At 37.0% G+C, this 27,235-nt stretch overlaps 2 protein-coding genes across 4 annotated transcripts in view; one reads left to right on the top strand and one right to left on the bottom strand.

The window, feature by feature from the left end:
- FGF2 (fibroblast growth factor 2) overlaps positions 1-15,887 on the top strand; it is a 64,927-nt gene extending 49,040 nt beyond the window's left edge. Inside the window, exons 2-3 of the mRNA XM_028102250.2 lie at positions 4,426-4,529; positions 15,702-15,887. Of these exons, the coding sequence (XP_027958051.2) occupies positions 4,426-4,529; positions 15,702-15,887 (290 nt within the window). The remainder of the gene's footprint in view (positions 1-4,425; positions 4,530-15,701) is intronic.
- Positions 12,432-27,235, bottom strand: part of NUDT6 (nudix hydrolase 6) — a 30,732-nt gene continuing 15,928 nt past the window's right edge. The window contains exons 4-6 of one of the 3 annotated variants that reach the window (XM_028102285.2): positions 20,894-20,948; positions 16,327-16,748; positions 12,432-13,847 (exon numbers count right to left, since the gene is read on the bottom strand). In XM_028102285.2, the coding sequence (XP_027958086.1) occupies positions 16,351-16,748; positions 20,894-20,948 (453 nt within the window). In that variant the 3' untranslated portion in view covers positions 12,432-13,847; positions 16,327-16,350. Of the gene's footprint in view, positions 13,848-16,081; positions 16,749-20,893; positions 20,949-24,142; positions 24,643-27,235 lie in introns of those variants that run through there. The other 2 variants (XM_028102286.2, XM_028102284.2) reach the window with 2 other exon arrangements.

Raw genomic sequence — 27,235 nt, 5'->3', positions numbered from 1 at the left:
CTCAATTTCTAGCGAGGATGTAGAATGGTTGCTTTGAAAAGTCTGACAATTCCTAAATGATTAACCATAGTCACCATATGACTTAGTAATTTGACTTTTCAGTGTATATCGAGAAGAAATGAAAATATGTCTACCCAAAATTGTGTTTCCGTAGCATGTTCATAGCAGTATAATTCATAGTAGCCAAAAAATGGAAACAAAACAAATGTTCATCAACCGATGGAGGCAAATCAAATGTGGTTCATCTATTCGATGGAATGTTATTTGGCAATAAAAAGGAATTAAGTACTGATAATGGCTACCACATGGATGAACCTGGAAAACCTTATGCTAAGTGAAAGAAGCCAGTCATAAAAGACCATATATTGCATGATTCCATTTATATGAAATATCCAGGATAGAGACAGGAAGTAGATTAGTGGTAGCCTAGGCCTGGGGATGGTGGTATTGGGGACATAGGAGGTGTCCTAAAGGCTATGGGATGATGAAAATGTTCTAAAATTGATTGTAGTAATGGTTGCACAACTCTGACTATACTAAAAACCACTGAATTGTATGTACACTTTAAATGAAGTGTATCATATCTGAATTACTATAGACTGTTAAAAAACAAAGGAATCAGGAGCACCAATAGTTCAGGACAAGAGCCCTTGATATTACTTAATATCATTGAGACTTTAGAAAAAGAACTTGTCAGCTGGAGTTAATTGATTTGAACAATTCAAATTCACTAGGCAAATAAGCATAGGATAGCTTACAATGCTGGCAATTAATTTTTTTTAGCAGTTTTCAAATGACTATGATGTTAAGAGGAGAATAAAGTCTCAGGTGAATGAAAGCTACATGATGTAAAAAGAAAAAAGTCAGGTCAAGCTGGTAGATAATGTTATTCATATATTCCATATTATTGTCAATTTTTGCTTGAGATATTTTAGGATTCTATTATTAGGTGCTACACATTTAAGATTATTATGTCTTCTTGATGTATCTGACCTCTTATCATCATGGAATCACCTTCTTCATCTCCATACTACTTACCTTGAAGTCCACATTATCAGATAAAATTAATATAGCCATATCAGCATTCTTAGGGTGTGCATTTTTCCCCATGTTTTTGCTTTGTCTTTGTATTTGAAGTGCTTTTCTTATAAACAGAGTTGAGTTTTGCTTTTATATCTTGTTGACAATTTTTTCCCTTAAATGTAAATGTTTGTTTACATTTAGTGTAATTATTGATATGTTGGGTTTAATCTGCCATCTTGGAATTTGTTTTCTAATTTCCCCATCTGTTCTTTGTCCAGCTTCTCTTTTCCTTCCTTCTTTTGGATTGAGTAGTTTTTTTGTATTCTATTTTGCCTTATAGCCCAGCTGCCAACTGTTTGGGTAGGTCAGGAGTTAGCCTTGCTCTCGAACTCAACCCCTGGCTTGTCTTGGAAGATCTCTCTTCATCCTGCTTTGTATATCTCTCTTCATCCTGCTTTCCAGTTGGTGAAGGCTCAGTGCTTGTCAGAGGGATCTTACTCAGAGATTGTCCTGCTCCTAGCCTTCAGGGAACTGCTGCTTTGCACTCAGCAAAGGCCTGGGGGTACTTCGGGAAGATTTCTCAGCGCTTCTGTTCTGTCTGAGCCTTTGATGTGTAGTGGTTGTGCACTAGGTGCAAATTGTGTGAAAAAGAACTGGCAGGTGGGTATGGAGTAGTTCTTTGATTAGAGCTCCTCAGAACTCTTAATTCCTCACATCAACAGCTGTTAAGAGTTAATAAAGTTTCAGCTGGTTTCTCCATACTTTCCTTTTTGGTGGGTTTATTCTTTCTCCTGTCAGAGATAAAAGCAGTTAGGCATCTCTTTTTTGGGAAGGGATCATTTGTATGTGGAATTTAGTTCATTTAGGTTACTTTGCTTCTCAGCTTTAATGGGTTTTTAAAGAAAATTTATGATTTTATGGCTTATACAGCTTGTTGTTTTAAGCTAGGGTTATTTCTAAAGTGTATATTTTTATAATTATATGGCAATGGAAACATTTTTTAAGCATCTACAATTAATGTTTATTTTTTAGTGGCTTCTTGAGTGATAATTGCCTAGTGTGGAATACCCAAGGAATCTGTAAAAGGTCAATGAATAAATGAATGGTGGCATTTACTTTAGGTATTGAGTCACTGGTATTGGCCCCACATTAATATACATAATCTCCCTTATGATCAGTAATACACACTTAATGATGGTGAGCTACGGCTAGGGTACAGTTTATTGATTAAGCACCAAAAGAAAGTATAGTGATTATGAAATCTTGCCTCATGAGCATTTATGCAGCCTTATGAGTTAAAATATATTCATAATTATATTCATAATTAATATGGCTTATGTGGATCACTTTAGAGCTGTATACAAGGTTTGGTCATACTCATTAAGATAATTTTGGTTATATTTGTTAAAAATAAAGCTTATTTTTTACACTTCCCTGTAATGCTGTGAAAAAGACTTTATGCCCTTTGTTTAGTTTTCATGTTTTGATTGTATTTCTTTTACCTTATATTATCTTTTAAGATTCTGTAGAAGAATTTTGCCTGGTAAGTGCAGGCTTACCTAATGCTATGCTCTCTGAAATCTAGGAGTGACTGGTCCACAGAGGAGAATCAGGCATTAAATGTTCAACAGATTTTTTTAAATGTAAATTCTCAAACATTCATAAAGTAAGTAGTGCAAATAGAATAATAAACTCCCATGTTTCTAATAACTGTTGGCATAGGTTAATCAAATTTGTTTTATTTATCCTGCCCACTTTATAAAAAAAATTGGTAGAATATTTTATTTATTTTTGATTGCTAAAATGTTTTAAAGCTAATCTCAGATGTTATGTCTTGTTTTACCTGTAGGTTGCTCTGCCTGATACAGAAAATTTTAAAACATAATTACTGTGACATAATAATATCAAATAAAGTTAATAATTCCATAATTTTTCAAACATTGCTTTTTCATGTCATGTTTCCCTAGCTACCTGGCAACACCTGGGAAAATTAACTTACTTTGTTTCTAATGTTATCTGATTAATATTATGCTGATTTCTAAACATTTGAATATTTACTGTTTTTTTCTTTTTTTTTTTTTACTGTTTTTTTTCTATTGCTCTCAAGAATGCGCTAGATATGTTCATAGGCCATATAATGGCCTATGAAAAAATTCATTCTGAGACCAGGTAAATTTTATAAACAATGTATACTTGATCCCCTTATGGTGATTTATAAGATATATAATGCAGATTATAAGTAGCAAAGGTCTGAGAAGTTTGGTAATAAAGAGTTAACTTGGCTTATCCAAGAGTTTCCTAAATTTATTTAGCCCCAGAACCTGTTTTTTATGTAACCTCTGTTAGCTAAAATACATTTTGGAGAATACTATTTTAGGCAAGAGAATGCTTCCTCTGAATGGCAAAACAGAAGCTGTTAACTTCATTTATATTTGATTTAATTATCCTTATGGCATAATCATAATCATGTAATATATATTGTTTCCCTAAAATCTGCTTAATATTGATAATGCAGTACAACAGGTCATCCTCTTCAGGATCTTACATTCTGAAAATCTTTCAACACACTGTAAAAGCAAATCAAGTATGGGCATTTTGTTTTTTCATGAGATAGATATTTGCCAAAAAAAAAAAAAAGGTATACACCACAACCCGTCTGTAAAGAAAGATAAATGCATTGGTATTGTATTAAAGGGGAAGCTAGAAATAAGATATGTAGAAACTTAAGGAAATATAAACCAAAAGATAATAGTGATCAATTAGATTATATTTTATTTGTGAAGGACTGGTTAAAAATATCTTTAAAGGGGCACTGGGGTGACTTAGTTGGTTAAGTGTGGACTTTTGATTTCGGCTCAGGTCGTGATCTCAAGGTTATGAGATGGAGCCCAGGTCAGGCTCTGCACTGAGTGTGGAGTCTGGTTAAGATTCTCTCCCTCTCCCTTTGCCCCTTTCCCTGCCCCATCATCCTGCGAGCATGTGCACTGTCTCTCTCAAAAAAAAAAAAAAAAAAATTTTTTTTTAAGAAGTTTAAACTTAGGCAGTAGTGTGGAAATCTTACATTTTTATGTACTTTTATTTTTAAAAAAGATTTCTTTATTAGAGGGAGAGAAAGCATGAGCAGAGGCCAAGTGGAAGCTAATTGCTCATCAAAGGAAAACATTCTCCATTCTGCCACTCTTCTCTGCTCACTGACACTAGAGTGAGAAGGGAATCTAGAGGCACTCATGTTCTAGAGGATCTGCATCTCATCCTAATATGATCTAATTGACACTCATCCCCGGCCCCCCACCTTGCCAACCCTCCAGAGTGGATTAGCTGGTTGCCCCTGTCTTCATATAGCATAAATGTGTAGACGGTTGTTTTTTCTGTGATGCCACAAAAGCAATTTTTCCATTACAGTCAAACTGCAACTTCAAGCAGAAGAGAGAGGGGTTGTGTCCATCAAAGGAGTATGTGCAAATCGCTATCTTGCCATGAAGGAAGATGGAAGATTACTGGCTTCTGTAAGTAATACTCTTTTTGTAGTTTTTTTTTTCTTTGTTAGCTTTTGTTGCTGTTAATTTACTAGTATTGGTATTTATTCTTTATTAAGGATCTTGCAAGTATTATATAATTTAACCTTAATATTCACCCTATAAAATAGTATTACTCTCTTTATTTCACAGATACAAAAACTGAAGTTCTGAGGGAGTAAGTAACCATGGAAACACAGCTCATAAGAGGTAGAGCCTGGATGGCACTTGAGGCAGTCTTGACTCTAGAGCATGAGCTCTAATTCATTGCATTTTACTGCCTTCTCTGCAAAGCTATTAAGCTATAGTTGTTTAAAAAAAATTCTTATATTGTGCAGTTTGAAGATCAGTGGGATGGACATATACAATTTTGAGTATCAGTTTTTAAGTTTCTTTTTTCAGATTTCACATACAAAAAGTTTGCAGTATAGAATACTAGGTGAGAAAGTGGTTTCTTAACCTAGATACTGATACTGGCACTACCACATATTAGCTGTGTGTGCTTGAGCAAATTATTCCGAGTTAGTTTCCTTACCTGTAAAATAGAGACAATAATGATCCTATCTTATAGAGTTTTTGTGAGGACTAAATTAGAGAATTTATATCAAATGCCAAAATCCAGGTCATGCATAATAGGTCCTCAAAAGTTTTACTTCCTCTTCCACTACTTATTTATATATAAGCTCATTAAGGACAAGGACTGTACTTTTTCACTTTTTATCACAGCTAGTCAGTAGTCCTAGCTCCTGGCTAGTACTCTTTTCACTAAATGTAGCCTCCCTGTCAACTCCACCATTGTCATCAGAACCAGGATTAGAGGTCTGTTGGGCAGACACAATATGTGGGAAATACTGCAGAGGAATAAAGCAGTATACAGGATAGATCCCACTTCTGTCTCACTGGGGGAGTAGATGGGACATATACCCAGAAGTGTGTGTGTGTGTGTGTGTGTGTGTGTGTGTGTGTGTGTGTGTGTGTGTGTGTGTACACACAGATGATAGCCATGATACCAATACCAGGAGCCAGTTACCATTCCTTATAACTTTCCCCAATAAGAGACCCAATATTACTGAGCAGTTGTGGTGTTTTAAGCCATACACATAGTTTTTGAAATTTTTTCTGAGTGACGACCTTTGGATTTCTGAAGGTACCAAAACAGACTTCTTACAGAGAAAAAGAATATTTCAATCATCTGATCGATTGTCTGACAAGGATATATTTATGTTGATATACTATCAATTTACGTGACTTTTGTGGGATAAATAGCAACTCTGGGTGTAATGGCGTGCGGCTCCCTCTTTGGTAGTTGAATAAACTGTAGAATCCTCTTCAAGAATAGCCAATATTTACTGAGTGTACAGTGTGCCAGATGCTATGCTAGGCATCTGGGTTATAAAATTGAATACAAAATTGTCTGTGCCCTTAATGAATCACAATCTTGGGGAGGCAGAAGTGTAAGTAAGTATTTGTAATAATTGTAAGGGTTTTGATGTGTTGCTTCTATACCTTGTATGAATGCACAGTAATATTGGATAGGAAGTAAGAAGTATGACATAGGAAGTAATAGAGGAAAGGAAGTGATTAAACTTATCTTGGAAGATGACCCATCAACAGGATTTTAGATGATGTAGGAGAAGGAATTTATCAGGCAGTCAGGGAGCAGAGGAGTGGAGATGAGGGTATAGATACTTTTAGAACATAGTACGTGAAAGACATGGGTGCAGAAGGCTTAGGAGGTGTTTCTCCAGCATTATAAATAATTCACTACTGCAGGAGTGTAGAGTACAAAGGAAATGCAAACTGGAAGAGAAGAGATAAGGCTGGAGAGGTAGATAGACTACCTGCTGACATGCCTTCTACAGCATGTGTTACAAGCAGTGGAAAGCCATGAAGAGTTTTAAGAAGAGACACAATCTGTTTTGAATTTGAGAAAGATCACTCTGGCAACATTACAGAGGACGGATTTGAGGGGGCTGACATGGTGGAGACAAACCAGTTAGAAGGCCATCGTAATAGTCCAAGCAAGTCATGATGAAAACCTGGCAATGACAGGACAGAGAGGATTGAGTAAAGTACTAGCACTTGAGATTGATTAGATTTAGGAGTGAAGTAGAGGGAAAAGTCCTAGGTTTCTGGTTTGGATGAGAAGGTAGATGAGAAAGGGGAAAGAGGAAAAGAGCAAGTTCTGGGAAAAGGTAATACAGGTTCAAATTTAGACTTACCTAGTTTGAGTTGCCTAAGAGAAATTCAGGTGGGGATGTTCACTACATAGTTGTAATTTGGGTCTGGAACTTGGAAGAGAGGTCTGTGTCCATATATAGATTTGGGTGTCATCAGCATACAGGTAATAGTCAAATTGGGGAAATGGATGCGGTTCCTGGGCAAAAAATATCATCCCAAAAGATTGACTACTTGGGACTTGTACTGTTGTCTTTTTTTCCTACCAGTCTGTTGTCAACTTAAAGGGTGATGTAATATGTTGGGAATCTACCAAAGGAGCATTTTAAATATTTCCAGGACAGTGAATCAGTAATTTTGGATGACCTTGAGTTTGTAGAGAGGAGAGGTTTATTCCTACTCTTCTCACATCAGGATGTGACAAAACACATGTAGTGTGAATCATGATGGCTTCTGCAAAGGTTTGGTGTTGGTTTGGCTACTGTCAAACAGTGAAGGTGGTGGAGAAAATAAAGGAGATGCATACCTTTGCTTTTGTTATGACTAACTGTGGACAACACTAGGCAAGTGGTTTTAAAGCTCTCACTTTTTCTCTTTCTTCATCTGGTTCAGTGAATGATTTGGAACTGTTATCCTGTAGTTTTCCACTTAGATCAGAAGATCCAGTAACCTAGTAATCATGGTGGACCTGTAAGATACTCATGGGAGGGGTTATTTATCTCCAGAACATAGGCTGGAATTTATGTTCATCTGTTATGATGAAAAGCTTCATAGTTGTCAAAAGTGATGAAAACAGAAGCTACTCTATTTTAAAGCACATCTCTGAAACTACTGGGTTCCATAAAAGAGGAAATGAATTTAGAACAATAGACATGAAAACTGAACTATCTTCTCATTCTTAAGAATTCTCTACAAGTTAGAATTAAGAGAATTCTGACCTCTTCTTTTGGTGAATAGTCATTAAGCTTTCCAAACTGTTGATTCTGTGCCATCAGAAGCAGAAAGTACTCTGAAATAAAGTGTTTTATAGTTTCTTCCTTAGCTCAGCTGGACCTTTCACAAGATTAAGGTATTTTATTTAGTCTTAAATGTGTTTCTTTCTCTTTGGATATATGTTAGTTCTTCCTGATATAACAGATTTCCTTCAAGTTGATGCAGTAAGAGTTAATTTAGCAATGCTTAGAAATTTTTATCACAAACTATGTAGGGACAAAGTCACAGGTATTACACATAAATGGAAAATTTAGGATTTATCAGTTTCCTTTGAGCAATGGCACCAGCCAAGATTCAGTTGTTGTCGTTCCCATCATAGGCTTTATTCTTGCCAAGTTCACGAGTTAATCTCCAGTCTTACCATTCAGTGTATGCGGCTTGCTTCTTTGACTCTTCAGCAGCAATCCTGTTTCTTCCAAATTAGTCTGGGTGGGCTGTGTCATTTTTCAGATGAGAAGTGCCCCTACCCTCAATCAAGGAGGTGATGTCGGTGGGTCAATAAGTGACTTATTTCTTTCCAAGTCAGATCCATAGGCAGTGAGTTGTCAACAAGAGCAACTTTTAGGTAAGAAATTAAAAGTCTTGACCCTCGGCTATTAATATTATCTGTGCCAAACATTTAATGCGTTGAGATGAATCACTGATGGTAAAAGACACCATTGCCGGGGATGTCAGCAGAGACCTCACTCAGGTGACAATGAGAAGAGGCAGCTGGCATATAAAAAGCAAAGAGAACAAAAAAACCTAATAGCAACTTTTGGTAGAAGTCCAGTGTTGTGACCACTAGCCATCATGGGGATGCAGATGCCTCTTATAACCTGGAGAACCTGGGGTTTATGAACTTGCACTTGCCACAAGCATAATTCTTTCCACTCTTCTACCTGGCCCTGTTTCAAGACTGTTGTGTTATGGCACATCCCTGGATTCTTCTGCCTTCTCCCCTGTTTATGATTCTTGCAGTGATTTGCAAAACATTCTCATTTCCTCTTAGAAGACTACTCTGGACACATAAAATATTTTGGTGTCTAAGAGTCATGTTGATTGCTGCCAGTTGAGAGTATGAAAAAAGACTAAGTTTTTTTCCCCAATACCTTCACATAGTAATGGCATGAATGCTTTCAAGCTAAGGAGTCCTCACTGTTTGAAAACATTTCTTAAGGGTCTTTCCCCTGCCCCCTTTTGAAGCTAAAAAATACAAACATTTAAAGAGTAACTGTAGGGGCACCTGGGTGGCTCAGTTGTTAAGCGTCTGCCTTTGGCTCAGGTCATGGTCCCAGGGTCCTGGGATCGAGCCCCGCGTCAGGCTCCCCACTCAGCGGGAAGCATGCTTCTCCCTCTCCTGCTGCTTGTGTTCCCTCCCTCACTGTTTGTCTCTCTCTCTCTGTCAAAATAAATAAATAAAATATTTTTAAAAAAAAGAGTAACTATATTTAACTGCCAAAGCCTATATTTAGAGGCTTAACTTGAGTAGTTTTTTAATACATAACAGACTTATTCCATTCCATAGAGGATAAATTTTGTTGTCATGAATAACAGAGGTCCAGAACAAATATTAGGATTTATGATTTCTTATGTGTTCACAAAATTGTAGGTTTTAAAAAACTGCATATAGTGAGGTTAACTGTACTTTTAAATTTAAGTCACCAAACAACATCAATGTTGGCATTGGTAAAGAAAATTTGCCTGGTCTTTATGTGCTAGGAAATTGCATGTTGATTTCTATATAATGCTATAGATCATGATATCCTGAACAAGATATCTCAGTATCAAAGATGTGTATGTAACTTGTGTGGATCCATAATAGTGAAACATGAAAAAAATTTATTCTCTGAGGAGATACACTTAATTACTGTAAAAGTAAAATATATTGAGACCTACCTATACAGCAAAGTAAGGAAAATAGATTTTTGAGGGCTCAGTTATCTAGATTGACAATATATACCGATGAGGTTTGTCAAAAAAATATAGTAATTGAAGTGGAATATATATTATTTTTAAGAGGTAAAACACTAGATTAAATGCAAAGTTTACTACCTAATGAGAATTATTTTTAGAAACCAGCCTTATAAAAATTTTACACAACCTGTATGTATATACAAAGGTTAAGGTCAAATTTGCTTTTAACTTTTCACAATTTATGTGTTTTATTTTGTTCTGAAATAATCAACACTGATACTTACATCATGTCTGTTTTTAATTCTCAGAAGTGGTGTAAGCAAAGCATTTTTGGATCCATGTTGAGCAAACTCCCTCATAAGCCAAAACTGAAAAATCAAAGTACTGTAAAAGAATAAACAATCCAAAAAACAGAACATGGGGAAATGGCCATAAAGTTCACATCTAACCTTTAGCAGTGGACCAGATTTGTGCAATCGATGTGTAAGGGGAAGAGATGACAGTGAGGAGGAGAAATTAACCTGCCTCTTATTTCTTTTCTCATTGTATATCCAGACTTATGTTAATCTTGATCATCTAGCTGAGCTATTATTTGTCTCTACTATAAAGTTATTCTTTTCTCCCGCTTTCCACCCTGTATTCTTTGGAAGTAAGTCACTATACATAGTCCACATTTAAGGGATAGGGGCTAATGCTCCATCTCCTTGAGGGAGAAATATTTACAAATTTGGAATTCTTTTGCATGAGAAATCTGTCTATTCTCCATTTATTTATTTATTCAATCATTTATATCAATATACATATACTCATGGATATTTATTTTATACTTTAGGTTATAATCCAATACTGTGTTATTTATTTTGTTCAAATTGTTTTTGCTATGGTCATTGGGAGCTTTTCCAGTTGGCTCCTGTACTCTTTGACACACCGCCATCAATGCTGGAAGATTTTGAGCACTTCCTAATGGCTTACAAGATGCTCCAGGTTCATCTTCTATATTCTCTCCTGTAGTCTAGGAGGAGCCGTTTCTCTAAGGAGCCCTCATTGCTTTTATGGGAAATGGTATTAGAGACCAAGATCTGGATGTTAGGTTTGCTTTTTGCTGATGAAGTGTGTTTACTTCTAGGCCTTCTCACCTGACAGAGCAAGAAATATAGGCATATACTATCCTGGGTATATATACATCTATGATTATTTCCTTATCTGTATATTAAGCCAAACATGAGTACTTACCAATGTCTCCAACCCTAATCTGCCAGTATCATATGAATCATTTTAGCCTTCCCCTCTTGTCTGTAACTTCCCACTCCAACAGTGAGAAACCTGGTTCCCACCATCTCCTACAATCAGTTTTTTAATATGTGTAAATACCACTTTACTTTCTCTTTGAAATTTCAAAGTCAAATCTAGACAAAAACCCATTTAAAATGTTAATTATGCTTTTCCAAACTCTACTTGATTCTTTCCTCTTCAGATACCCCTACAAGGGGTCAAACTCCCAGAACCATCTTTAAAATCATTAGCACATTGTTATCACTGTGAACAAATGTTTTAGGACTATGAGCTTAGCTGGTTCATGTGGACAGCCTTCAGAGAGGTCTTGTGGTGTGCACTACCACTAACACCTGACAGGTTTATATTACTCTCATACATGTACATCTACATTCCCTTTTTAGGTTCCATACCTTTTCGAATTGAGACTAGCTCATTGGAATTATTGTAACTTAACACATTTTCTAACATTCCAAATAAATGAGAACTTTTCAACTGCCAATTCTGTGGCTGTTAGCATTAGGAAGGTGGGGGGAGGTTAAATGACGTGTCTATTGTATAGTATGTGGTCAGTACACATTATCTTCGTTAGAATGTCTAATATTCATCTCAAACTCAACATGTCCAAAACTGACTTCCTCATCTTTCCCCATGAAACCTGTTCCCACTTATAGCCTTCCCTGTCTCAGCTGATGGCAAGTCCACATTCTAGAACATAAACCTTAGTGTCATCCTTGATTCCTCTATTTCTCTTGTACTGCATGTCCAATCTGTCAGGAAACCCTGTTGATTCTACTGTCAAAATATATCCAGATGCAGACAGCTTTTTACCACCTCTGCGGCCATCCCTGTGGTCCAAGTCTCCACTGTCTCTGCCTAAGTTACCGAGCAAGCCTCTAACAGTGTCTTTGTATCTGCTTTTGGCCCTGCGTAGTTTTGGCAGCCAAAGTTATGCTGGAAAAATATGTCAGATCATTCCACTTTTCTGCTTAAAATCCTACCATGGCTTTCCATTTTCTCAGCGTAGCAGCTAAATATTTACAATAGCCTACACACCTCCTATCCCAGTACCTTTCTGACCTCATTTCCAAATACTCTTCCCTTCAGACCCTCTGCTTCGTACACTACCCTTCACACATCCTAGGCCTGGTCCTACTCTAAGGGCTTTGCACTGGCTAGTCCCTCTCTCTTCTCTGATAGCCGGATAGTTAACTCCTTCAAGTATTTGCTCAAATGTCAGTTTCTCACTGGAGCTTACTGTGACTGTGCTATTTAATATTGCAGCCTAATCTCCACCCCACCATTCCTAATCCCTCTTATCCTACTCAGCTTTACCTTTTTCTACAGGATTTATCATATTGTAACATGTAACTTGTTTAGTTATGCTTATTGCTTATTGTGTGTCTCCCCAGCTGGAATTTGAATGGCACAAAGTTCACTGATGTATCCCCGTGCCTGGAAGACAAGCTATGCATTAAATGAATGAATACATCACTTGAATTGTATGCTTTATATATCCCCAAATTACTCTTAAATTTTGTTTTTTATTTATTTTTTATTTTACTTATTTATTTGACAGAAAGAATGAGGCAGCGAGAGAGGGAACACAAGCAGGGGGAGTGGGAGAGGGAGAAGCAGGCTTCCCGCGGAGCAGGGAGCCCGATGCGGGGCTCCATCGGAGGACCCTGGGATCATGCCCTGAGCCGAAGGCAGACGCCGACTGAGCCATGCAGGCGCCCCTTACTCTTAAGTTTTAAAAAATGAAAATTTAATTTTATGAAAAGGTGTCAGACTAGATACATGGGCAGAGAGTATCCACAATCTGAAGTAAGCTACTAATAGCATGGAGTTTTAGATAATGTGTATAGGCTAATTATGTCACAGGATTGCTGTGATATTTAACTGATATGCATGAAAGAGGTCAAAAGCCATGATTAAGGAATTTCCCAGCTCATTGGCCTATATAAAATAAGGCCTCAAAGGCAGGGTACAAGTGTTATAAGCCCTTAGAAACTACTTATCCACTTCCTCTGTGATGTCATTCCTCTGAGGACCCCCTTTTCTTATAAGTTTGAAAAGGTGAGCAGTTAAACATTGAGAATAGGGAAAAAGCTCTGTAAATGTTTATAAAGATAAGCAAAAATTATATTGCATTCACTTTTAACATGAACATTGAGATCATAGTCATTAATAATGACTTGTAAACTTAGGATGGAAAGGCTTGAAAATTGTACTTATATTGGGGCTGTTAAATGCCTGCTTTACTTGAAAGCTGAATTTTGGCCCTACCACCCATTTGGAAAAATGTAGTTTGTTTTCTTTTTTTTTTTTTTAAAGATTTTATTTATTTATTTGAGAGAGAGAGAGATTGAGAGACAGAGAGCATGAGAGGGGAGAGGGTCAGAGGGAGAAGCAGACCCCCCGCTGAGCGGGGAGCCCGATGTGGGACTCGATCCCGGGACTCCAGGATCATGACCTGAGCCAAAGGCAGTCGCTTAACCAACTGAGCCACCCAGGCGCCCCTGTAGTTTGTTTTCAAGTGTGTAATAGTTTAGTAAATTTATGTATCTGAACATTCAGCACAGATGCAAGTTTTCCTCCTCTCCCCTTTGTTTTTGTAAAGATACAAGTAATTTCTATAAAAAAAAAGTGGTTTTATGATGTATTATCTACTTAATCACTGGTACTTTTGCTTTTCTCTGAAATACTAGGAACTGGCTGAGAAGGCAGATATTGTTGGCATGGTATGTATCTCAATAGGCCAGGCATTGTAGGGAATGCCAGCTTAGCAAGGTAGGGCACCCAACACTCAAAAATCAATGTCCAGAATGATGACTGAATGATGTGGCTTAAGTCTCCCTCTGGGGAACTAGCCTGTGAAGCTCAGTGATGACCATTCATGTTACCTTTATGATCACTATGATTTTTTTTCACTCTTTGTGCCTGCTTCTTCTACTCCTGATCTTAAACCTGGAATAGGGAAAGAGGAAAATTTTTATCAGGGGCACTGAAAAGTGACAAAATAAAGTAACACAGGATGACTTCCATTAATATGAAAAGCACAGTAAATTTCACCAAAGGTAAGGTGAAAGTATTGTCTACGGAATAGCCACATTTTTCTAGGTGTAAGTGTTTCACTGTTACCACACTTTTATCTTTACATGTATCACATAGCTGGGTCCTTGTGCAATGTATACTTCTCTGTAATGCTACCTGTCATTGATGTGCATGAGAAGGACTTAAGTTGCTTTATTAGTAATTTCTTGCAAAAAATGGGCAAATTAGATAAGTTTGTATTTCCATTTTTAAAAAGTTAACAGTGATCAAAACGTTAAAGCCAAGTAAATATCCGGTAAAATTCTTATCCCTTGTAGCAGATTACAAGATCTAATATCACACCCTTACTTTACATGACTGAGATGCCTGTTACTCACATTTAGATCATTTTCATTTTGGTTATTATGCCAGCTCTTTTCACTGTTCTGTTTATTGATTTATGTTTTTCTCACAGTTTGTGCCACTGTTTAGTTTATCTTAGAACTAAAGAATCTGGGAAAAGATTCAAGTCTTTTGAAAGTGTTTTATTAAACCTGAAGTTTCCTAGATTTGAGTATATAGAAATAAGCTGGAATCCGGTACACTCATTAATACAAAATTATAGGCTTATGTCATATATCTATGTGTACATATTGTATTTATATGTAGAGATACAAATATGTATAGATTTATATGGTTTTCTATATGAGTTTATAATTCTTCCTAATTGTAATATAAAAAATAATTTTTCCTTTCTTCCCTTAAAGTAAATCATTTGTTGACACCCCCCCCACCCAACACACACCCCAGAGGTCAGTAACTATCATCAGTCTATCCTGTGAAGTTGATTTTTGAACATTTATGTGAAATAATGTAGCAGCCTCTTAGACTCCATTACTTGGAATAGTATTTCCAGGTCTAAGTATTTGTGAATCTAGCTATCCCCCACCCCCCAGAAAGAGTTGAACTGAAATAAAAAGGGAGAATAGTTTCCTTTCCCACAAGAAAGACACTGCCAGAAATCAATATGGTCTACGTTACTTATTCTTCATTATCTATTAGTGTTTTGAGAATACTAATCATATAATGTTCCAGTACAATTTGGGGCATTAGCTATTTTCTGTACAATAAACTATTGTTTTTATGCCTTAGGGTAAACACGAGGGAAAAAAATTGCTATAATTTAAGGAATTGGTTCTGTTTCTGTGAGTAAAGTATTAACAAAACCCTTCTTTAGGAAGGTTACCTCTGGGTTACCCTTGCCATCACTTTCATGGAACCCTGATAAAAGTAAAAGTGATCCCTGATTGGTAACCTGCCTCTGGACTGGGAGGAATATGGATGTACCATAAGTACCTAGCTGGAAGCCACAGCTCTGTGTTTCACTAAGTGTACTGTGCCCTTTGTTACCGGATGTATCCCCCTTTGTGAAAGCTGTGTTCATGGGATGTTTGAAGTCCAAGGCAGTGTGGTTCCCAGCGCATGTGTGTGCTCTTGCTGCCTGACACCTGGTCTGTCCCCTGTGGGGGCTGGAGAATGGTCCTTGGATTCTTCCTCTGAAGAGATGTGTCTGAAAGCTCTCCTGCTGACTTGCTGTGTTCCTTCCCACATCCCTCTGCAGAGCTAAATTCTGTCAGACTTTTGGTCTGTTGAATCTTGCAAACTAGTTTGACTCTCCTGCTGAAGCCAAGAGCACTGCTGCTGGTTGAGCAGAACGGGCAGTGTAGTGTCATAAGTATTTCATATGAAAATATAAAAGTAACTACGAATTCTTCCTTTATTTTTCAGAAATGTGTTACCGACGAGTGTTTCTTTTTTGAACGATTGGAATCTAATAACTACAATACTTACCGGTCAAGGAAATACTCCAGTTGGTATGTGGCACTGAAACGAACTGGGCAGTATAAACTTGGACCCAAAACAGGACCTGGGCAGAAAGCTATACTTTTTCTTCCTATGTCTGCTAAGAGCTGATCTTAACGGCAGCATCTGATTTCATTTCACATGAAAGACGACGTATATTTTTGAAATTTGTTAATGAAAGAAAAGAAAAAAATGTGTACAGCTATCTGCTCAGTTGGCATGGATGGTCAGATAACCTTTTTTCTAATAGTAAATATTTAACCATTGCCTTACTAAGGAAAAGCAACAAAAATTCCTGGAAAATATATAGACTTCCACCTTTTGTATTGCATTTGCCTTTATCCAGTGAAGCTTACAGAGAGCTACAATCTTTTTCATACATTTGCTTCATTTGAAAAGAGGCTTATAAATTTGCAAGTTTTCGTCAAACAAGTTTTCTTCATGAAAATTATACACACTAGAAAATTAAAGTCAGATATTTAGTTAACCCCAAATGTCCACTACTTTTTATAATATGGCACACATTATTCTCCATGTACAATTTACTTACAATTTTTTAAAACATGAAAAGGATTTAATCCATTCCTGTCATGGTTCTGTAATTGTCTGGCAGTTCCTTGTGATAGAGTTTATAGAACAAGCCTGTGTAAACTGCCGGAAGTTCTTCCACGGTGAAATCAATCTTGTCAAATCCTTCTCTGTACCCATAGAGCAGCAGCCTAGCAACTCTGCTGGTGATGGGAGTTGTATTTTCAGTCTTGACCAGGTCATTGAGATCCATCCATTCACACCTTAAGCATTCATGCTGGCAAAAATTTATGGTAAATGAATGTGGCTTTAAGCGACAGATGATATACATATCTGATTTCCCAAAAGCTCTGGGATCGGTGTGCTGTTGCCGGATGCTCAGGAGGGACCTGAATTCTGATTTTATACCAGTCTCTTCAAAAACTTCTCGAACTGCTGTGTCTCCTACATAAAAGAAAGATGTACAAATCAGTAAGGATCACATTTTTAGAATTTTAATCATCAAAGATTTTCAGATAGAGTAGCATTATCTAAAGATTGAAAAGCAAACAACTTCATCCTAGGGAAGTATTCAACATAAACTCTGCCATCTGGACATCCTGGAACACCAAACTATTTTCTTACCACTGTACGTCTTAGAAGCTTTTGAAATATTGAATATTTCTTTGGCTATTTATAGGCTTACCTAGCTGTGTATTTTGGGGGTCACATTTTTAACCTCTTCTGACTCTTATTTCCCAAAAATTGAAAACATAGGTCCCTGCAGTTAATATTCCTACGTATTTCTTTATTATTATCCTGTTTGTGATCATCCATCAAAACTGCCTAAACTTAAACATATCAGTATTGAGAAAAAGTGATTCATTCCTCCTTACAAAAGTCTGTAGAGCTGCAGAATGTATTGAGCTGTGAACCGTTCAAAGCTTTCCCAGTGATCTTGGGTGGGGCTGTCAAGCCTCTGACATCCTAGAGCAGTTTCATTTATAACCATTTTGTTATGCTCCCTTAGTTATCCTGTCAGTGGAATCCCAGTATGGTAGTTTTTGGCATTTCTTTTGTTTCTTGAGATTCTAAAGAACTATTTTATCAAAAGTATTAAAAAAAAAACTTGCAGTTTACAGAATTTTATAATACAACAAGGGTTTCACATTTTATAAGGTTTTTTTCAATATTATGCAAATTTCTGGAGCAAGATTTTGATTGCCATTAATGTTTTTGCGGTTGCTTTTTCTAAATCTCCAGAAGAACCCCCTAAATGGACTTTCTCTAATTTTGTGATGCTCTGTCACCATCTCCCAAAGTGTTCATGAGAAAAACCCTTTAAAAAGCTGCCTTCTTTGCTCAAGTTTGCTGGAAGCTTCCCAATTTCACAATTGCTACAGGCATAGATTTTTGTTCAAAGACCTCTATTCAATGCTTCTGTTTCGTTTGTCAAATAGAAAATTATATTTGCCTTCTCAGTAGTCCTACTGGTGAAGAATAGGCAAGGAGGGGGAAGTCAAGGGAAAAAAGTCTCAATTTCCACATATTCTGACTGTAGACTGTCTTCATTGCCTACATATGCTTGTGGGTTTTTTCCCCCCCTAAGAAACAGCTCTGGAAATACGCACAGGAAAAGCAAAGTGTTCTAAAATATAAGACATTTGTCTGCCATTTTGAATTACATGCTGACTTCCCCTTCCCTTGAGATTTGCCATAGTTTAACATGGTTAGAACTTAACTGTTTTAAACTAAAAACATAAAAGAATTTGTGAGTAAAAGGAAAATCTTCCTTAATAAAAAAAATAATTTTCAGCTTGGAACATGTTATTTAATTGTTACAGATTTGGCACTAGTCTTAAATTTTAGACATCATTTGCTGATTTCACTTATTGTTTAAATGTTTTATTCTTTCAACGCTTTGAAAAATACCCATGGGGGTTCTGTTAAACTCTTAGTGCCACTAATCCAGAGTTTGGCATTTCATTTGGAGTCTAGCCTTTTTATGTATCATGGAGGCACAGGACAGACTAGTGAGTTCATCTACCCTACTCAGCAGTCCACCTGAGCAGTTGATTGGATATCAGCACTGCCTGGTAGTTTGATCAATTTAACTTGAATCAGCCTATCATTGACTAGAAATCGAATGGGTAAATAAGTGCTTTTGCATCCAGGGTATGAATGATTCCTTCCACCTCAAGATGGAAATCTTTACCCCAAGGCTTTTTTGCCAAGAATTAAAAAAAAATTTTTTTATGCAGATAAACTGCTTTATTCTGTTGTCCTTTATTTTAATGTACTGTAAGCCGAACTGAAATAACATTTACTGTTTTATATGTTTAAAGAACATAGGAAAAAACCAAGAGGGTTTTGTTTTTATTTTTGCTGATTGAGAGGTATGTTTAAATATGTCCCAATGTTTTGTTTAGTTACAGGACAGTGAAATGGAGTTTGTTATTTCTACTTTGTAATATTTAACAATAGGATTAGGTTGAAATAAAATAGGAAAGATTGTGCAGAAGGTGGGTTTTCCTGGTGTTTCCCTCTGCTTCTGGTGCACTGATGAGCTCTGAGCAGACCCCACTGCTTTATGGTCCTTTGTCCACGCAGGAGAGTCTCTTCCTGTCAATGGTAATGAAATTTTTTTAGGAAGGCAATTTCTCTGTTTTTAACCTTGTAGATACTTTCGTACTATTAGGGTATTATATTAAAGCCTGAAGATTGCATTCTACTTTGTATATGCCCCCCCTTAATTTTTTTAAGCACTATGGACAATAGTGCTTCATTTACCTAGTATTATCAAAGAATGAAGGATTCCAAACAAATGTGTTTTTCAGTTAACTAGTGTTTACTACTTAAGAGCTAATATGAATGTGTGTACATTTGTGATGGCTGTATTCCTAAAGTACATTACATACTTTCCTAAATACAGAGCTTAAAGAAAATAATTTTGATAATTATTGGGTAACAGACTTCATCGTTAAGAATAATCTAATCTATTGTGTTATAAGACAGAAATGCTCTAATATAGACAGACATAGTCTTTCAGAACTCTGTTGTCAGTTATCACTTCTAGCTGCTTTCAGGCAGTTCTAAGGCAAAGCTTTAATGAATACTACTACTAAGCAGTACGATGAATGCCAGTTGCTGCTTTCCTTGTAACTCCTCATGGCTGAACAGGGGGGTTGTTGTGCCAACCACAATCACTGAATTCAGAAATCATTTTTTTTTTTTTAATCTGGACTTGAAGCATTCTGGAGTACACTTAAACCTGAAACTATGCACACTTGGCTTGGAAATGTGCTTCTTCATTTGCATTACAATATAAGTATATTGAAAATTCACAAGATCTGTTAAAAACTCAAAAGGAAAAAGTCAATTCATTTGTGAAGTCAAGATGCAGAAGAGGAAGCTAAACATACCTCCTGTAGCTTGATTTTTGCCCCATGTGGATTGGGTAAGGGTGTAAGACATAAATTTAACTAGCTCACACACTCATATATCACATAAGGATAGTGTGAGATTAATTAGGTGTTCCAAAATAAATGGCCCTCTCCTTCAGCACTTGTACCACCACAAAATCTTTTATTTCAACAGAAGACCCAAGCAATGGACTCTAGGCAGAAGATCCGTAAGTACCTAAAAGCCAAAATTTGCTACGGATTTATCTCAGTGTAGGAAATTTACTTATGGCTTGTTAGGAGTTGACTATGTACTGTGTATAGGGCATTTTAATCTGTGTAACATTTAAAAAATCAAGTTTCAAGTATGTATACATTTTTAAATATTTAAAGATAACCTAGGAAGGTGCCTTTATATATAAATGTTGGCTAAATAGGGGACATGCATATGGAGGAAAAAATCATGGAGAAATAGTACTGATATCAAATGAGGCATCTACTGATTTATTATGATGCAGACTGCATTTGACCCAACCAAGGGTCAAGAATAGGTAGGAAAACTACGTTTTTATTCTTTCTTCTATTTACTGTAAATTCAGTAACATGGAGAGTTCTTAGCTTATTTCACATTTCCATGTTTGAAATATTGAGCTCAGGAAGTTGCTTTAGGGAACTCTCACTTGAGACTTTCTTGTTTGAGACATTTTACTATGTTTTGGCTTCCTGACTATTTAAATAGATAAAATTTTTATAGGGGAGCATTAAGTCACTACTGCTCTGTAACTGACTTTATGAATACTTATTTTGAGGTTCATTTAAAAGTTACTATTCATCCTTGTGTGGTGAAATGGTCAAGAATTTGTGTTTTCTTATAGTTTAATTCCAGAAACACTATTAGTCATATCCAAAATAACCCTTAATGCTAAACTTTACTAATGTATATGCAAAGCTTTTTATTTTCAAACAAATTAATCTAGAAGCAACCCTAAACAGAATAGGTGGCATGCTCCTAGTGGTATTTTTTATATTAGTGGGATAAATTGTACTATTACAAGTTTTACTGCTAATTTTATATTAGCCCTGAAGTAACCTCTCTGAAATTTCTCACTTGGTAATTTAAAATCTTATTTTCAGCTATAGAACAAAAAAAGTAAACACAAATTTCCTGAACATTTTCAAGCCAATTAAAAATATGGAAGGTGTCCACACCAATATCTTCTCCAGGCTCTGACAGGCCCCCTGGAAACTTCCACATATTCTTCAACTGCAAGATAAAAGTCAGAAAATAAAGTTAACAGAGCTTCATTCACTAACACATACACAGAGACTCCACAAAATCCACCCACAATTGGTCAAGGGGTTGAGAATTTATCTTTTGGTAATGGCATGCAAATTTCTTTCCCCTTTCTTCTTCTTGGCGGAAACTGGTTACTTATGAAATCTTTTCCTACCTTTTTCTTCAGGAAAAAGAAGTGGTTTTGTTTGGTTAATGTGATAAATTCTGTATGAATGAAGCAGTGGAGGGAAACATCTACTGAATTTGTGTAATTTTAAAAATTTTGCTGCTAGTTAACTATTAACAAATAGAGGAATCTTACAGATGCTGCTATAAATAAGTAGAAAGTACAGTATAAATTTAATAACTAAACTATGCTATTTTTAATTTTCACATTTATTTTCTGTATTGTGTCTAATCAGATTTCTCTTGTTCTGTGTGTTAATGATTTTATGTACACAAATGTAATTGCTTTTCATGGGTAGTACGAATAAATTTTATTAGTTTAAGTTTGCATTGTGTGTGTGTGTATCATTTTATTTTTTGGTGGGGGGGCAGGGGGAAGATACGATCGTAGAATGAGAGCACATATGGAAAAAAATTATAAATATGAAATGGCATGGGACAGTATTCTGATGGCTGACAGGATTATTTTTTCCTGTTACCATTCTGTTATATATATCTATTAACATGATAAAAACAGTAGAATGAAAAATTATGATGTACTCATAAACATGCTACAGCTTGGAGCCAGTACACTTTATACTTCATTCATAAAACAAGTTTATGGACCTTTTACTGGTGTGCTTTTTGACCCACTCATTGCCTGGATGAGTGCTTCATAAAGAATGCCATTTCTCAACTGTGCTAAGTTGGAGACCAATGGCATGATTCCCAGTTTCCACAGACTGTTGATTATGTGGGTATAGAATTCAGGCTTTCCATCATTCCCTGTCTGGCTCAGACTTGAGATTAATTTAGAAAGCATATTTTATTAATGTAGAAATATATCTTTGAGTTTATCACTACATTAATATACTGTCTTTGGGATTCTGTTTTGAAATGGTTCCAGAAGTTGTTTCTATAGTCTTTTTCCTGATACAATGTTATATTTACCACCAAAAATTCTATTTCTAACAAAAATGTTATAATGGGCAGGAAATGCTTCCCCAAAACAACTTTTAAAATCTTTACCTAGACTTGACTATAAATAGAATTGTTGATTAAACTATGAACTTATTAGAAGGGGAAAATGCTAGATGTAAGGACTGAAAACAGCTTACATAAATTTGATTTTGATTATTTCATAAAACAGGTATGGAAAGATTAACTATATATTTTTGTGGTACTTTGTGGTATTTTGTGGCACCACTTAAGTTTAAAGAGCTTATTTGAAAAAAGCTTTCTCCTCCCTTCCAGAAAGCTTGAGCCTGCAGTTAGTTCAAAGTGGTCGGTAGAAAGGCTCAAGTTAAGTGGTTTGAAAAACCTGGTTAATGTTGCAGATATGATCAGTGGAGGGTTGAGTATATCTTCTCACCTTTTTTAGTATTAAAATATACTCCCACTTAGGTCTTTTTTTTGTTGTTAAAGATTTATTTATTTGAGAGAGTGAGAGTCTGTGCGTGTGGGGTGGGGGTGAGGGGTGGCAGAAGGAGAGGGGCAGGGACAGGGTAAAAAGCAAACACCCCTGAGCATAGGGCCCGACCCGGGGCTTAATCTCACAACCCTGAGATTATAACCTGAGCCGAAATCAAGAACTGGACGCTTAACCAACTGAGCCACCCAGGCACCCCTTCCCATTTAGGTCTTTAATCCATTTTGAGTTTTTGTTTATGGTGTTAAAAAGTGGTCCAATTTTATTCTTTTACACGTAGTTCTCCAGTTTTCCCAACACCATTTATTGAAGAGACTGTCTTTACCCATTGTATATTCTTGCCTCCTTTGTCATAAATTAATTGATCATATAATTTTGGATTAAAAAAACATTCCCATTAACTGGGTTTAGCAATGTAAATAATAACAGCAACTTCAGGGAAGATGGTGGAGTAGGAGAACGCTAAGCTCACCTCATCCCATCATCCACCTAGATAACACAAGGAGAAGTATCCAGCAGTTCAGTGCTACCACACCTCTGGCAAATGCCTGATTCTGACTCAAGCCCAAGGTGGCCCCAGACTGGCACAACAACAACATAGGGACCAAACCCTAGCCATGACTGGACTAATGCAACGGCAGCTCAGTTACGACCGCAGGGCATATGCAATACATGTAAGAAACACCCTGAAGTTCTGGTGAACAGGGCACTCCAAGACCTCTTCTTTATAAGGCGACTACTTTCAAGAGCAGGAGACGTAGCTGACTTTCCAAACACTCAGACACAGGGAGTCAGACAAAATGGGGAGACAGAGGAATATGTTCCAAATGAAAGAACAGTCCAAAATCACAGCAAGAAACTAAATGAAACAGAGATAAGAAATATGCATGATAGAGAATTTAAAGTAACGGTCATAAAGATACTCACTGGACTTGAGAAAAGAATGGAGGACCTTAATGGGACACTCAAGAGATAGAAAACGTATGAAAGAAGCAATCAGAGATGAACACAATAACTGAAATTAAAAATACACTAGATGGAATAAATAGTAGACTAGAGGAAGCAGAAGAATGGATAAGCAACCTGGAGGACAGAGTAATGGAAAGCAGTCAAGCTGAATAGGAGAGAGAAAAAGTAATAACAGTAAATGAAAACAGGGAACTTAGTGATACCATCAAGCATATAAACATTCACATAGAAGTCCCAGAAGAAGAGAGAACAGGGGGCAGAGAATTTATTTGAAGAAATAATAGCTGAAAACTTCCTGAATCTGGGGAAGGTAACAAAAATCCAGATCCAGGAGGCACAGAGAACTTCTAACAAAAGCAATCTAAGGAGAGTCCACACCAATACACACAGTAATTAAAATGGCAAAAAGTAGTGATAGAGAATTTTACAAGAAGCAAGAGAAAACAATAACATACAAGGGAAACCTCACAAGGCTATCATCTGTTGGAGAAATCTTGACATTGAATACCCAGCCTACACTAACCTAAACAGGTTGATAGGTCAAATTGTTTTCTCCATCACTTCTTCCCTCAGATTTGATGGAGCCCTGAATGTAGATCTGACAGAATTCCAGACCAACCTGATGCCCAATCTCTGTATCCACTTCTTGGCCACATATGCCCATGTCATCTCTGTTGAGAAAACCTGCCATGAACAGCTTTCTGTTGCACAGATCACCAACGCATGCTTTGAGCCAGTCAACCAGATGGTGAAATATGACCCTCGCCATGGTAAATGCATGTCTTGCTGCAACACAGTTCCCAAAGATGTCAATGCTGCCACTGCCACCATCAAGACCAAGCATACCATCCAGTGTGTGGACTGGTGTCCTACTGGCTTCAAAGTTGGCATTAATTACCAGCCTCCCACTGTGGTACCTGGTGGAGGCCTGGTTCAAGTACAGTGAGCTGTGTGCATGCTGAGGAACACCACGTGGCCGTGGCCGAGGCCTGGGATCCACTGGACCACAAGCATCACCTGATGTATGCCAAGAGGGCCTTGTTCACTGGTGTGGGTGAGGGCACGGAGGAAGGAGAATTTTCTGAGGCCCGCGAGGACATGACTGCCCTTGAGAAGGATTATAAGGAAGTTGGTGTGGATTCTGTTGGAAGGAGAGGGTGAAGAAGAAAGGAGAGGAATAGTAAAGTTAATGACACAGAGGTGCTGCTTTTACAGGGAAGCTTATTCTGTTTTGAGCATTGAAAAGTTGTGCTCTGATCAGTTAATCTGTACGTAGCAGTGTATATTCTCATATACAATTACTGACCTGTGCTTTAAAACACAACGCCTTGTTATAGACCCAAGTTGTCTATTTCTCTGATGGATTTGAATAAAGTATTCCCTGTCTTAAAAAAAAAAAAAAGAAGAAAAAGAGTACAGACCTGCTAGCCTCTTCCTTTTGGTTCTCTTGTATGATCTGACTTTCTTGGTCTTCCCTTACTCTAATTTGGTTGAATGCCAGAAATTTGATTTTTATTTTCACTATTCTAATCTTTAATGCTACTACCCTTTCAGAATTCACAGACATTGTGTTTAGATAATTCTCACTAGCTACAGTATCATCACTGTTACCAATGAGACAGAAGATACTATAGAGATGTCTTAATACATTTGTTCATTCAACAAAAATGTATTGAGGGCTAGGCTATGGGACATATAAAAATTAATGCACAATATAGCAAGACCAGTCACTCCTTCTCCATGTACCACTGTATTTTTTTTAAAGATTTTATTTATTTATTTGACAGAGAGAATGAGAGAGAGAGAGAGAAAGCACAAGAGGGGGGAGGGTCAGAGGGAGAAGCAGACTCTCTCCGTTGAGCAGGGAGCCCAACACGGGACTCGATCCCGGGATTCCAGGATCATGACCTGAGCTGAAGGCAGTCACTTAACCAACTGAGCCACCCAGGTGCCCCATGTATTTTTCTTAATAACACCTACCACCAATTTATATATCATTTATTCACTTATTATTTGTATCTTACTCATTTGAATATAAGCTCCAGATGTAGAAATTTCGCTTTGTTCACTGTTTGCTTAGTGCTTAGAACAGAGCCTGCAACATAGTATATGTAGAACTCAGTGATCTTTAGTGAATGAATGAATAGGTTCCTACTGTTTACTCAGTTCTTTAGCCACTGTTAAGTTTTTTATTTCTCAAAATCATAGGGAAGGGACAAAGGAATGGAATATATGGGTAGGAAATGAGAAAGGATGAGTTTTAAGTATCATTTTCAGATTTGTGTTTCAGAGTATCCATATGCCTGTGGTGAGGGTTAAACTTTCCTCTAAAAGAAACACTTTATACTATTCCTGGGGAGAATGAGGCACTTAAGGGAAAGGAGAAAAACTGGCTCAGATGTCTGAAAATAATGCTAATTATTATTTATGGTTAGTAGCTATCATTTATGCTTAAATTCCACCTAATACCACAATTACAGAAATTAGATATGATTCAGTGTCTCACTTTATACTTTTTTTACAATTTTTTTTCTTTTAAGGATTTTATTTAGTTATTTGAGACCGAGAGATACAGAGAGAGAGAGCATGAGCAGGGGGAGAGGCAGAGGGAAAGGGAGAAGCAGACTCCCTGCCGAGCCAGGAGCCCGACATGGGGCTTGATCCCAGGATGCTGGGATCACAATCCAAGCCGAAGGCAGACGCTTAACCATGTGAGCCACCCAGGCACCTCTCACTTTATACTTTTTATTACAACACTGAACTATACATGAATACTGTTTTTATATTTTATTGCTCAAAAGATACTCTGTTTATAACTTAAAAAGAAGTCAAAACCCTAAGTAGGAGTATCATTCCTATTTAATTCATAAAGAAACCAAAGTCTTATATAATTTGAATTTGTGCTAGAGGCAGAGGGGGATCACAGCTAGATTCTGAAAAGTAGCACTTTCTCATTCTTAAAGAACCAATCATTAGCAAGTGTGAATATGCAGCAAATGAAGAGATTGGAAGCCTAGTGTTCTAGTTTACTGGCTCTCAAACTTGACTTGTACCTGACTCACCTGAGGGTGCTTCTTAACACAAATTGCTGAGCAGCATCCCCAGCATTTCCGATTCATCAGGTCTGGAGTGAGGCCCAAGAATGTGTATTTCTAGTAAGCTGATGCTGCTATTGTCTCTCAGCTCTAAACCCACCCTCCATGCTCCTCCTCCTGATGCTGGAGCTGGGACCCCTCTAACCAATTTCTGCTTTGCCGGCTCACTCCCTCTGAGGCTCCGCTAAACAACAGATTTTCAATGTAGATGAAAAAGCCTTGTATTGGAAGGTTTTCAATTTGCCCAGATCTATCAGGGTTCATCTACACTGAAAGCCTGTTTTTAGTATAGCCACCTTCATTAATGATCTGAGCTAGATCTTCTGGAGAACTTGCTGCAGCTTCTACATCAGCACTTGCTGCTTCACCTTGAACTTTTATGTCATGGAGATGGCTTCTTTCCTTAAACCTCATGAATCAACCTCCACTAGCTTCAAACTTTTCTGCAGCTTCCTCACCTCTCTTAGCCCTCATAGAATTGAAGAAAATTAGGGCTTTGCTCTGGATTAGACTTTGGCTTAAGGGAATGCTGTGGCTGATTTGATCTTCTATCCAGACCACTCCAACTTTCTCCATATCAGCAATAAGGCCGTTTCACTTTCTTATCATTTGTGTGT

Source organism: Eumetopias jubatus, unplaced genomic scaffold (assembly GCF_037043125.1).
Source record: "Eumetopias jubatus isolate StellerSeaLion01/CBP00866 unplaced genomic scaffold, mEumJub1_p1.0 scaffold_2, whole genome shotgun sequence".
In the NCBI taxonomy this organism is placed as follows: Eukaryota; Metazoa; Chordata; class Mammalia; order Carnivora; family Otariidae; genus Eumetopias; species Eumetopias jubatus.
This window is presented reverse-complemented; position numbering and strand designations above follow the sequence as displayed.